The following is a 12,648-nucleotide window of genomic DNA, read 5'->3' on the forward strand; positions in this document are numbered from 1 at the left end:
TAATACCAAAAAGCTGGAAATAAAGCTGTGGTTCAATGGTACAACACCAACTTTGAGTAAAATAAGCTAAGGAACAGCACCTGAGCCCTGAGTTTGAGCCCCAGTATTTGCACAAAGTCGAACAACACAACACACACATACACACACACACAGAACAGAAAACTATGAAGAGAAAGTACTAAACGTGTGTGTGTGTGTGTGTACGTGTCCATACTTCCTATTTTAAAAGTATCTTCAACTCATGATTTTCATTCTGCTCTTTTCCCTCACTTCCATTAGATACACAATCTGTGGATTTCAAACAACATGCAGAAAAGCCCTGAAAACTCTACTGGTAAACAGTCTTTCCCCTTCAACCTATGCATTAGGATAGGAAAGCTCTTGCTGCTGGTGAATGCCCTAAAAGCAGCCCACAGGATGAGGGCTGGCAAAGAGGGAGAAGGAACTAGGATGCTTATGCTTGGGCTCCCACTGTAACATCTAGAAATAAGAATTTCTTGTACACTTTTTCCTTGCTCACGTTTATGAAACTAAAGTTCAGATTAAAAGAACAGGTGTGCCAGTAATCCTAGTTACTCAGGGGGCTGAGATCTGAGGATCACGATTCAAAGCCAGCCCAAGCAGGAAAGTTGGTGAGACTCTTTATCTCCAATAAACCACTAGATAACCAGAAGTGGTGCTATGGCTCAAGCAGTACAGTACTCGCTTTGAGCTGAAGAGCACAGGGACAGAGCCCAAGCCCAGAGTTCAAGCCCTATCACTGACAAAAAAAAAAGGGGGGGGGGGTAATACCAGGTGACAGTGGGCTCAATCCTATAATCAATCCTAGCTTCTCAGGAAGCTGAGATCTGAGGATCATGGTTTGAAGACAGCCCCAGTGGAAAAGTCTGTGCTCTTATGTCCAATCAACTACTCAGAAAAAGCTGGAAGTGGCACTGTAGCTCATACTAGCTTTGAGCACAAGAAGGCTCAGCAACGCATCCAGGCTGAGTTCAAGCTCCAGGAAGAGCAAAACACAACAACAAAAGGAGTAAAAAAAACATTTAAAAAATATGTAACAAGGGCTGGGAAGGTGGCTCAGTGGTAGAGTGCTTGCCTTGCATGGATGAGGCCCTGGGTTCGATTCCTTAGTACTACATAAGCAGAAAAGGCCGGAAGTGGCCCTGTGGCTCAAGTGGTAGAGCTGTAGCCTTGAGCTGAAAAGCTAAGGGACAGTGCCCAGGCCCACAATTCAGGCTGCACAACCAGACCAAAAAAAAAAAAAATGTGTGTGTGTATGTAAGAAGTTTTCTTTTTAAACAATTATCTTTAAGTAGTTATACAAAGGGATTTTAAGTTCAACATGTCAGTTTGTTAAGTACAAGGCATCTTGATCAATGTTACATCCTTCCTCATTCTTCTCCCATCTGACCAATCCCACCCATCCCCTCAAGTTACCTGGTTCCATCTGCACGTTACATTAAGGCTGGAATATTATGACTATGTTAGTCGACCTCCTCTCTTCATTCATCTGCTTCCACCTTCCCCTTGCTTGACACCTCCCCCACCCTACCACATTCCAGCTTCCTGGCATTTATTTTGTTAAACTGTAAGTTGGTTGTTCAATGAATTTACACCATTGGATTCCTCCCACACACATGCTATATACCTCACCTAAAATGTTTGTGTGTGTACATATATGTATGTTTATATACATTTATAATTTAGATTTAATTTCTTCAACATCTGAACGAAAACAAGTGCTCTTCATCTTTCTTAAGCCTACTTATTTCTTTTTTTTTTTTTTGGTGGGCATGGGAACTGTCCCTTAGTTCTTCAGCTCAAGCCAAGTGCTCTATCACTTGAGCCATAGAGCCACTTCTAGATTCCTGGTGGTTTATTGGAAATAAGACTCTCACGGACTTTCCTGCCCAGGCTGGCTTTGAACCATAATCCTCAAATCTCAGACTCCTGAGTAGCTAGGATTACAGGTGTGAGCCTCTGGTGCTCAGCTTGAGCCTACTTCTTTTCTTTTCTTTTTTGTTGGTAGCAGGGCTTCAACTCAGGTGCTGTCCCTGAGCCTCTTTGTGCTCAAGGCTAGTGCTTTACCACTTTGAGCCACTACTGGTTTTCTGGCAGTCAACTGGAAATGAGTCTCATGAACTTTCCTGCTCAGGCTGGCTCTGAACCTCGATCCTCAGATCTCAGCCTCCTAGGTCGCTAAGATTATGGGTGTGAGCCACTGGCATCCACCTTATTTCTCGTAATATAATTTTTTTCCATGCCTATTCATTTCCTTGAAAATAACTTAATATTATTTTTCTTAAAGAGTAAAATTCCATTTGTGTGTGTGTGTATTACATCACATTTTCTTGATCCATTCATCCATTGAAGGGCATGTGAGCTGTTTTACAGCAATGAACATGGGTGTACAAGTGTCTTCACTATATCCTGAGGTGCAATCTTTTTCTGAGCCATTAATTAACATAAAAATATTTGGAATAAGAGATATAAAAGTAGCTTTCCAAATTATTACTAAACATGACATTTGCTATAATAAACAAAAAGACAAATCCCCTTTCAAATAAAAATAATTATATATTAAAATTGTTAACCTACCTAAACTGAAAGAAGAGACATTACTTGGAATAATTCTGAAAAGTCCTACCTTTTCTTTGCAGCTGGAAAGCATGCTAATAATGCTAAGACAAACGGACTGGACTGAGAGCGCTGGGGACCAGTCTTCTGTTAGAATGGATAAACAGATATGACCATTGCTATAAACATGAGGGTGAATGGGAATATTTTCACCAGTAAACATGACCTATGAAAGAATAAAATTCCATTAACACTTGAATATTCTCTAATACTAAAAACTACAATATCCTCTACATATAACAAGTTCTGATATTTTAGGCAAAATAAAAACAAACTAAACTTGATTTCAGAAATAAGATATGCAACTACTTATTTGTCAATCCTCATTAACTCAGTAATATTTTCACTTATGAAAACTATGTTATAAGAAAACCTAAATTACTTTAAATTTCCAACTACTTCTCACAAATACCCTTTAAATTTTCTAAATTACGTAATTTTCACTAGTAAAAAAGCAAACTACATTTATAAGAATGTTTCCAATTCTATTCATTGCTCTGCATATAAAAATACAGTACACTAAAATTCCAAACAAAACAATTCATCTTTGAGATAATACAAATTACAGGATCACCCTATCACCTACAACAACACTAGCACCTAAGGTGCTATACACATTAGGAAATGACTGCTGCATAGTCTACCTCCTCTAAAATCACAATCCATTATGAGATTATTAATCAGCAAATACTTACATGTCTAGACAAAAACAAAAAAGGTTGAATGAGCCTTCCAATTAGTTAATGTTTTTCTCTGCCTTTCCTCTCATTCAATTCTTGTAATACTGCTTTTCCTTTCTCCATTTTTCCTCAGCACTGCTGTGAATGGCAATTTATTATTCTCGTCTTCTGCCTTAATAATTCAACAAATATTCCAACATTTGTGTTTCTCAAACTTATCTAAACACTAAAGAGGCACAAGAAAAAATATCCTACTTCAAAGTGCCTCAAAAGCCAGAAGTCTTAGCCAGGCACTGGTGGCTCATGCCCAAACTCTCAGGAGGCTGAGATCTGAGGCTAGCAGTTCAACGCCAGTCCAGGCAGGGAAGTCCATGAAAATTTTACCTCTAATTAACCACCAACAGAAAGAATTGGAGCTGTGGCTCAAGTGATAGAGCACTAGCTCTAAGCAAAAAAAGCACAGTGAATTTAAGGCCTCAGAGCCATCCCCCCACCAAAAAAACCCAACAACAGAAGTCTTATACGCTATTTCAAGTCATTCATTCATTCATTCACTTTCCCTAAGGAAAGTGAATGAATCCAGGTATCTGTTAGGCAAGCATTCTACAAGTGAGAAATTTCCAAGAGAAATTGTCTATTTTTATATAAAATTTTAATGAGATGTAATAATATATTTGCTCTACAGTTTAGTAAAGTCTTTTTTTTTTTGTCATGGGGCTTGAACTCTGGGCCTGGGCGCTGTCCCTGAGCTCTTCAGCTCAAGGCGAGCACTTTTACCACTTCAGCCATAGCGCCACTTCCAAGTAAAGTCTTAATTCCTAATCATACCTTTTAAAAAAATCATTGAAGATCTTTTTTTTTTTTCTTTTTTGTTTTTGGGTCCGGTCATGGGACCTGAACTCTGGGCCTGGGCGCTGTCCCTCAGCTCTTCAGCTCAAGGCCAGCACTCTACCACTTGAGCCACAACACTTCCGGCTTTTTTCTTTTTTCTTATGTGGTGCTGAGGAATCGAACCCAGGGCCTCTGGCATGCAAGGCAAGCGCTCTACCACTGAGCCACCTTTCCAGCCCCTGATTTTTTTTTTTTTAAACCAGTAGCTTTTCTTTCTTCGCCAGTCCTAGGGCTTGAACTCAGGGCCTGGGCACTGTTCCTGAGCTTCTTTTGCTCAAGGCTAGTACTCTACCACTTGAGCCACAAGCACCTCTTCCAGCTTTTTCTGTTTATGTGGGACTAAGGAATCCCACACAGGGCTTCATGAATGCTAGGCAAACACTCTACCACTAAGCCACTTTCCCAGCCCAGTAGCATTTCTATATATCAGTAATTAAGAGGCTGAGAAAGAAAACAGGAAATCAATTTCATTCCAAGAGCCTCAAAAACAATAAAATACCTAGTCATTAACTGAAAACAGAAGAACTGAAAGATTTTCTACAATGAAAACTATAAAATCTTGAAAAAAGTATTCCAAAACACCAGAAGATGAAAAATACCTCTCATGATCATGGATTGTCAGAATATCATAGATGATCACATTGACAAAAGCCTTCTACAAATCTAATGCAATAACTTAATTTCCAATCTCCCTTTTTTTTTTTTTTTTGATCCGGTCATGTGGCCTGAACTCTGGGCCTGGGCGCTGTCCCTCAGCTCTTCAGCTCACGGCTAGTGCTCTACCACTTGAGCCACAGCACCACTTCCAGCTTTTTTCTTTTTGCTTATGTGGTGCTGAGGACTCGAACCCAGGGCCTCAGGCATGCAAGGCAAGCGCTCTACCACTGAGCCACTTTCCCAGCCCCTCCAATCTCTTTCTTCACAGAAATAGGAAAGTCAACCCCAAAATTCATATGGAAGCATAAAAGACCTCCAATAGCAAAGGCAATTCTGAGCAAATAGCAATGCTGGGGGTATTACTATACCAAACTTCAAATTGTACTACAGAGTTTTTAAAAGAGCAAAACAGCATAGAATCAGCACAAAATCAGAGCCAAAGACCAATGAAACAGAACAGGAAGACAACTTGGGAAGAAAACCACTTAACTACAGTTATCTAATTTCCAACAAAGAAGCAACAACACAGATTGGCGAACTTCCTCAAAAAACTGGCTATTAAGCTGGAGGCAGTGGCTCACACCTGCAATCAAAGCAACCTAGGAGATTGAAATCTGAGAACCACAGTTCAAAGCTAGCTTTACAAGGAAAGTCCCTGAGACTCCTATCTTCAATTACCCACACAAAAGCCAAAAGTGGAGCTAGGGCTCAAGTGGTAGAGCACTACCCTTGAGCACAAAAGCTCAGGACTGCACCCTGAATTCAAGCCCTAGCACCGAGCTCAGTACACAGATTCTAAGTTCAAGCCCCAGAACTGGCACAAAACAACAACAAAATGAACAAACACCTAATTATCTACTTGCAAGAGATTGAAACTTAAGCTTATCTCTTGTCATGTACAAAAATCAATTCCAAATGGATCAAAGAACTCAAGACTTGAAACTTTAAATCTACCATAGGAAAACCATGAGAAATTATAGGCCTAATTATTTTCCATACAGGAATCCAATTGCCCAGAAAACAAGAAACCACAAATGATCCTAACTATGGGACTGCTTTGGGGGTGAGGGGAAGGAGACGGAAAAAGAAAGATGGAGAGTGAATAATTTCAAGATATACTGCAACTATGTATGTACGTATGTATGAAGATGGCAGAAGGGACCTTAATGAAAGCTGTTGTTAGAGTGATATAGAAGGAGAAAGCAATAGAGAGGGTTATTTTTAGCAAAACAGTTTATTCACATCTGAAATACCATGGTGAAAACTCCTGGTACAATTAATACACATTGAGCAGGCTGAGGTGGTAGGCTCACTTGAACCTAGGAGTCCCAGGACAACAAAAAAAATCATAGATACATTAAAAAAAAAAGTCCTATTTTCAGATTCAGAAGACACAATGATATCTGAATATCTCAACAGATATAAATCAATACTTCCAAAAACAGACTTAAAAGTATGTCTCTTAGCCTTCTAAATATAGATAGGTAAGAAAAATTATACCTTAACAGGAACTGATTAGTATTGTTGTAAGTATACCTTTTTTTTCTCTTTATATTACAAAAGAGAGTCAATAAGAATGAGCAGTATATGGCCAGAGTAATAGCCAAAGTTTAATATGGAATGTGTTATGGGAAGTGAGAATAAACTATGCTTCTAATAGATACTTGGAATATCTAACTACAAGCCAGGTGCTGGTGGCTCACGCCTGCAATCCTAGCGACGCAGGAGGCTGCAATCTGAGGATCATGGTTCAAAGATAGCCTGGGCAGGAAAGTCTGTAAGACTCATCTCCAATTAACCACCAGAAAACTGGGAGTGGTGCTGTGACTCAACGCAGTAGAGTACTAGCCTTGAACAAAAGAGCTCAGGGACACCACCCAAGCCCGGAGTTCAAGGCCCATGACTGACCAAAAACAAAATCTAACTATTAATAATTTTTCAAATATTACGCAAAGAAGTCTTTCACATAGTTTAGATGCTTCTAACATTTTAAATACACTAACATGAGACTCATTTTCTTGGCTAAACACTATAGGGAAACAAAAGGAGAATTTTTTCAAAGGATGCCTTTTCAAAGCCAGCATGTATTTTTTAAGAATTTAATTCAGTGTTATTATAGTGGTGATATACAGAGGGATTACATTTACATGAGTCAGGTAATGAGTACATTTCCTTATGTACAGTGTCTGTTTCCCTCATCCTCTCGCCTTCCCTCCCTCTTATCTCCACCCACCAGTTGTACAGTTCACTTTCATCAATGTCCAGTGTGCTCCACTGCTGCATTTTTTCACTTTTTCTTTGGAAACTGTGTTGTCTTCTCAACTTCCCACAGATATGCATGTGAACACACTATATACAAGGTAAAGCATTCAGAATCTTTGGAGTTGGTTTCAGTATATTATTTTATATAAATATGAAGAAGTGATCAGGTATTGCACCTTTATAATTCACTCCTTATATGATCCTTTTTTGGTCTCACTGTATGTAAGTATCTAGGACCCTGTGAAATTTGTCATATACTAATGTATTTTAGATCTAAACTTCCATATATCAAAGAGAACATGTGCCATTTGTTGCTCTGAGCTTGGCTTACCTCATTTAATATGACTTGTTCTAGTTCCAACAATTTCCCTGCAAATGACATTATTTTATTCTAATGGCCAGGTCTGATCTGATGGTGAGATCTCTGATCCACTTTGAATTGATATTACTTTGAATTGTTATTAGTGCATGGTGACAAGCAGGGATCCGCTCTTAGTTTTCTGAATATGTCTCCCAGTTTTCTCAACATCAACTGTTGAAGAGGCTATTTTTTCACACTGTATGTATTGGCTCCCTTGTCAATATCAAGTAACTCTAAGTTTGTGGTTTTATTTCTGGGTTTTCTAATCTGTTCCACTGATCTCTTCAGGTCTATTTTTGTGCCAATACCAAGCTGTGTTGGGTTTTTTTTAATGGCTCTGTAGCAGTTTGAAACCTGGTATTATGATGCCTCCCACATTTCCTTTTTTTTTTTTGCCCAGAATTGCTTTGACTATTGTAGGTCTTTGGTTGTTGCCTATAAATTTTTGGGTCATTTTTTCTATCTCAGTAAAGAATGTCATTGGGATTTTGATGGGGACTGTATTGAATCTGTGTGTCATTTTGGGCAGTATGGCCATTTTCACAATATTGATCCTACCTATCCATGAATAAAAGACTGCATATATTTTTTAAACCTTAAATTCTGGCTGAACATCTCTATTCTCACTTTTAAAAAGCTAAAATAAAACTAAGAATTAAAGTAAAGCTTCAAAAATAAAAAAATTGAATTACTTGTCAATCTAATTGCAGAAGATCCTTTGAAAAGGCTTTGCCTTTAAATGGCTATGTTCTAAGAAGGTCATTTATATCTCAAGAATCTATCAGTGCTATACATAAGAAAGTACAACTGTAACAGTCTTGCAACACCACTTTTTAAGCCTGCCACAAGTGGTATTTCACTAAAAGTTTATAAGCATCAACTATAGTTTATGATGTTGTATGTATTTGTACAATGTGCTAGACATCTAAGATGGGAGTTCACAAAAATCTTAAAGAGTATGAATATTTTTTGGAGTATTCTTTTTCTTATAGAAAACCATCTGACCAATAGGGTACTTTCATTCTGAACATAAGCAATTCCTGGATAATTTATTCCCTTGCTACAATTTTTTTTTAAGCACTGCACACAAATAAGGTCCCTTTACCAAGATGTGAAGTTAAACAGTACTCTGCAAGTACCAAAGAACTTGGAAATGATCTTCTTTGGCAAAAATAATAAAGTGTATCAGCAACCACCAAGAAAAATATACAGCCAAATGTAAAGGTCATCATGACATACACTGATAGCCAACTCACGGCACAAAAAGAAACCAGCATTCTTGGAGAGAAATTGTTAAACTTCTATAGCCTGAAAGCTAAAAAGTATGCACAAACCAAAAGGAAATCTAAAGAGGAAAGAAATGAATGGAAAAAGACACCTATAGCTGAAACAGCAGACAATGTATAGGAGAAAAGAGCTGGAAATCAAGACAACAGAAAACACAAGAGATTGAAATAAAAACACATCAGCCCCAGGGCTGGGAAGGTGGCTCAGTGGTACAGCACTTGCCTTGCATGCATGAGGCCCTTGGTTTGATTCCTCAGCACCACATAAGCAAAAAGAAAAAAGCTGGAAGTGGCACTGAGGCTCAAGTGGTAGAGCGCTAGCCTTGAGCTGAAGAGCTGAGGGACAGCGCCCAGCCCCAGAGTTCAGGCCCCATGACCCCATGATCCATCAGATCTCAACCATCCTTAAATAAAAAAGCAGAGGCTTTTAAACATGCTACAGGCAAATCTGAAATTTGTAGCAACCAAAGGGAAGTATAACTTGCTGAGAATGTAGCGAGGATATGAGCTTAATCTCCAGCAAGAAGATAGGGCAAGGAAACATATAGGAGTGTGAAAGGGGGTACAGGATAGGGGAGGAACCAAGTGGGACAACCATAAACTAGTCTACAATTATGAAAGCTCAGATACCAAGGTTTCTCTCTAGGGACAATATGATGCAATGTTTTCTTGGTTAAAATTATAAGCAGATGACAGCACTTAATGGGTAAGTATAAAAACTAGCATACAGAGACTGTGTCTGGCTTTAGTGGCAGAGTGATTGCCTAGTAAGCATGAGGCCCTGGGTTTGATTCCTCATTACCATATAAATGGGAAAAAAAACCCAAACCAGAAACAAAAAGCTGGCATACAAGCAGGGAGTTCATTGTTATAGTAAAAAGTAAAGCAGATATTTTATTACGTATAATACATAATAAAAGTAGTCTGAAATTAGTATTTAACATAAATGACCAAAGACTGAAATTTTAATTTAAAATTCTGGCAAAAACTCTTGTATGTGCCTGTGTGTGTGTGTATACACGTGCCAATACTAGAGCTATACCTCCAGGCCTTGCACCTTAGCCTTTTTTGCCCAAAGCTAACATTTTACCCCTGGAGACATATGTCCACTTTCAGCTCCTACTTCCTGAATAAGTAGAGGCAAGAGACTCTTGGGTTTGTTTGATTGGACTGGTTTTGAACCTCCATCTTCAGATCTAAAGCATCTTAGTACTCAGGATTACAGGTGTGAGCTACTAATGCCCAGATCCTTTTATTTTTTCTTTTTATGGGGCTAGAAATTGAACACAAAGCCTTACATGTACTAGGCAAACACCCTGCCACTGGATCTAAGTTCTCAAACCCAAATAATTTTTTAAAATTAGTGTTGTTTGGCACTGGCATCTTATGATTACAATACTAGCTCTCAGTATCTGGAGGATTTCAGTTTGAAGCCAACCTGGGAAGAAAAATCCAAGACTAGGCCAGGCACCATTAGCTCACACCTGTAATCCTAGCTACTTAGGAGACTGAGATCTGAGGATTGAAGTTCAAAGACAGCCCGGGCAGGAAAGTCCATGAAACACAAATCTCCAATAAACCACCAGAAAACCAGAAGTGTCAGAGCTCAAGTGGCAGAGTGCTAGCCTTGAGCAGAAAAGGTGAGAGGCAGTGCCCAGGCCCAGAGTTCAAGCCCTACAACTGACAAAAAAAAAAAAAAAGTCCAAGACTATCTCTAAGTAACCAGCAAAAAGCCAGGCCAGAGGTATGGCTCATGGTAGAGCACCAGCCAGTAAGCAAGTAAGTCAAGCCAATGCAGGATCAAGTTCAAGCCCCAGTCCTGGGGGGGAAAGGAAAAAAGAAAGAAAATTAGTGTATATTAATTGTACAAAAGGGTATAGTGTGGTATTTCCACACACAGACATCTCTAAACAATCTGTGTTTGTTTTTTCCTGGTCTGGGGGCTTGAATTCAGTCATGGCCTGTGCACTGTCCCTGAGCTTTTTTGCTCAAGGCTAACATTCGACCACTTGAGCCCCAGCTCCACTTCTAGCTTTTTGGTGGCTAACTGGAGATAAGGGTCTCATAAGGTTTTCCTGCATGGACTATCTCTGAACCACGATCCTCAAATCTCAGCTTTCTGGGACTGGGAAGGTGGCTCAGTGGTAGAGTGCATGCCTTGCAAGCATGAGGCCCTGGGTTCGATTCCTCAGCACCACATAAACAGAAAAAGCCGGAAGTGGTGCTGTGGCTCTAGTGGTAGAACGCTAGCCTTGAGCTGAAGAGCTGAAGGACAGCGCCCAGGCCCAGAGTTCAGGCCCCATGACCGGTTAAAAAAAAAAAAAAAAAAAATCTCAGCTTTCTGAGTACCTAGTATTTATAGGCATGAGTCACTGGCACTCAGCTCCTTAAACAATTTTTAACAAGCCCATGAAGTACTTTGATCATATTTACACTATCCTTCCTGCACCACCTCTTTCCCACTGGATCTCCTCACATTCCCCCCATTGTGCACTTACAGGAAAATAGGTAGAATTAAAAATAATCATAAATCATAAACTGAGAAAGACAAACATCACATCTTTACACAGAATCTAGTCTTAAAGTTAACAAGAAGTATGTGTCTGCCTCATCACATACTAAGAGAAGCACTTGTTTTGTCTTGGTGCTGGTATTAAGGCTTGAACTCAAGACATCAGGCTCTTGTGTGACTTTTTCCATTCAAGGCTGGCACTTTGCCACTTGAGCCACACTCCCACTTCCTAAAAAAATTTAAATAATGAAGAAAACATTACCAGTCTCAGAGCAGTAATATTATTTTCTCTATTAATAGAACCAGAATATTGAATAACTTCTGTGACATGAGGACTTCAAAATTAACTGGTGTTAGCAAAAAGAGATAGGGAGATAAAGATGGCTCATAAGCTAGTGTTTACCTAGCAAGCTCCAGACTCTGAGTTCTAGCCCCAGTAAACCTTGGGCACCAAAAACAAACAAAAGCCCTACCATTCTGAAAGAATGGGAACAACTGTCCTAGAACTTGTTCCTTTCTACATATAATAATTCCATACATAATGTTTTACTTTCTGAAAGAAAACTACTGTAAGGGTAAGGAGACACGTTTTCCATGCTGCTACTTAACATTTAATAAATAGGTAGTATGGCACAGGACACAGAAAAGAAATAATTTTAAGTCTTGACTTCAACTAATCAGCTATCAAACCAAAAGTAAGATACTTCAACAAACTTCAGTTTTTTTCACTTAGAAAACTTCATTAAGGGCTGGGAAGGTGGCTCAGTGGTAGAACGCTTGCCTTGCATACATGAGGCCCTGGATTTGATTCCTCAGCACCACATACATATGCAGAAAAAAAAAGCCAGAAGTGGCGCTGTGGCTCAAATGGTAGAGCGCTAGCCTTGAGCTGAAGAGCTGAGGGACAATGCCCAGGCCCAGAGTTCAGGCCCACGACCGAGAAAAAAACAAAAAAACAAAAAACTTCATTAAGATAAAAGAAGATAAAAAATTAAGTTAAATTATGAATCATGATAAATGTAGTAGAATGCTGGGAGGCAATTTATAGAGAAAGATTTAAGTTCTAGTACAGATTGAAATGCCAAGCTAATGACCTAATTTCAAGAGCTATTGGAGTAGTTCAAGTAGTAGAATGTTTGCCTACCAAGTACAAGGCCCTGAGTTCAAACCTAATACTGCAAATAAATAAATAAATACTTGATTCAGCAGGAAATACAAAAATCATTTAGATGATTTTTTTTTTTGCCAGTCCTAGGGCTTGAACTGAGGGCCTGAGCACTGTCCCTGGCTTTTGCTCAAGACTGGCACTCTATATAAGCCACAGCACCACTTCCATCTTTTTTTGCTTATTGAGGAATCAAA

The 12,648-nt window shown here is 39.1% G+C and overlaps 1 protein-coding gene across 1 annotated transcript in view; it reads right to left on the reverse strand.

Annotated features, from left to right (window-relative positions):
- Positions 1 to 12,648, reverse strand: part of Ube2w (ubiquitin-conjugating enzyme E2W (putative)) — a 62,015-nt gene that overhangs the window by 12,395 nt on the left and 36,972 nt on the right. The window contains exon 4 of the mRNA XM_013028450.1: positions 2,648 to 2,803. Coding sequence (XP_012883904.1) covers positions 2,648 to 2,803 — 156 coding nt within the window. The remainder of the gene's footprint in view (positions 1 to 2,647; positions 2,804 to 12,648) is intronic.

The sequence above is a fragment of the Dipodomys ordii genome, unplaced genomic scaffold (genome assembly GCF_000151885.1).
Source record: "Dipodomys ordii isolate 6190 unplaced genomic scaffold, Dord_2.0 Scaffold109, whole genome shotgun sequence".
In the NCBI taxonomy this organism is placed as follows: domain Eukaryota; kingdom Metazoa; phylum Chordata; class Mammalia; order Rodentia; family Heteromyidae; genus Dipodomys; species Dipodomys ordii.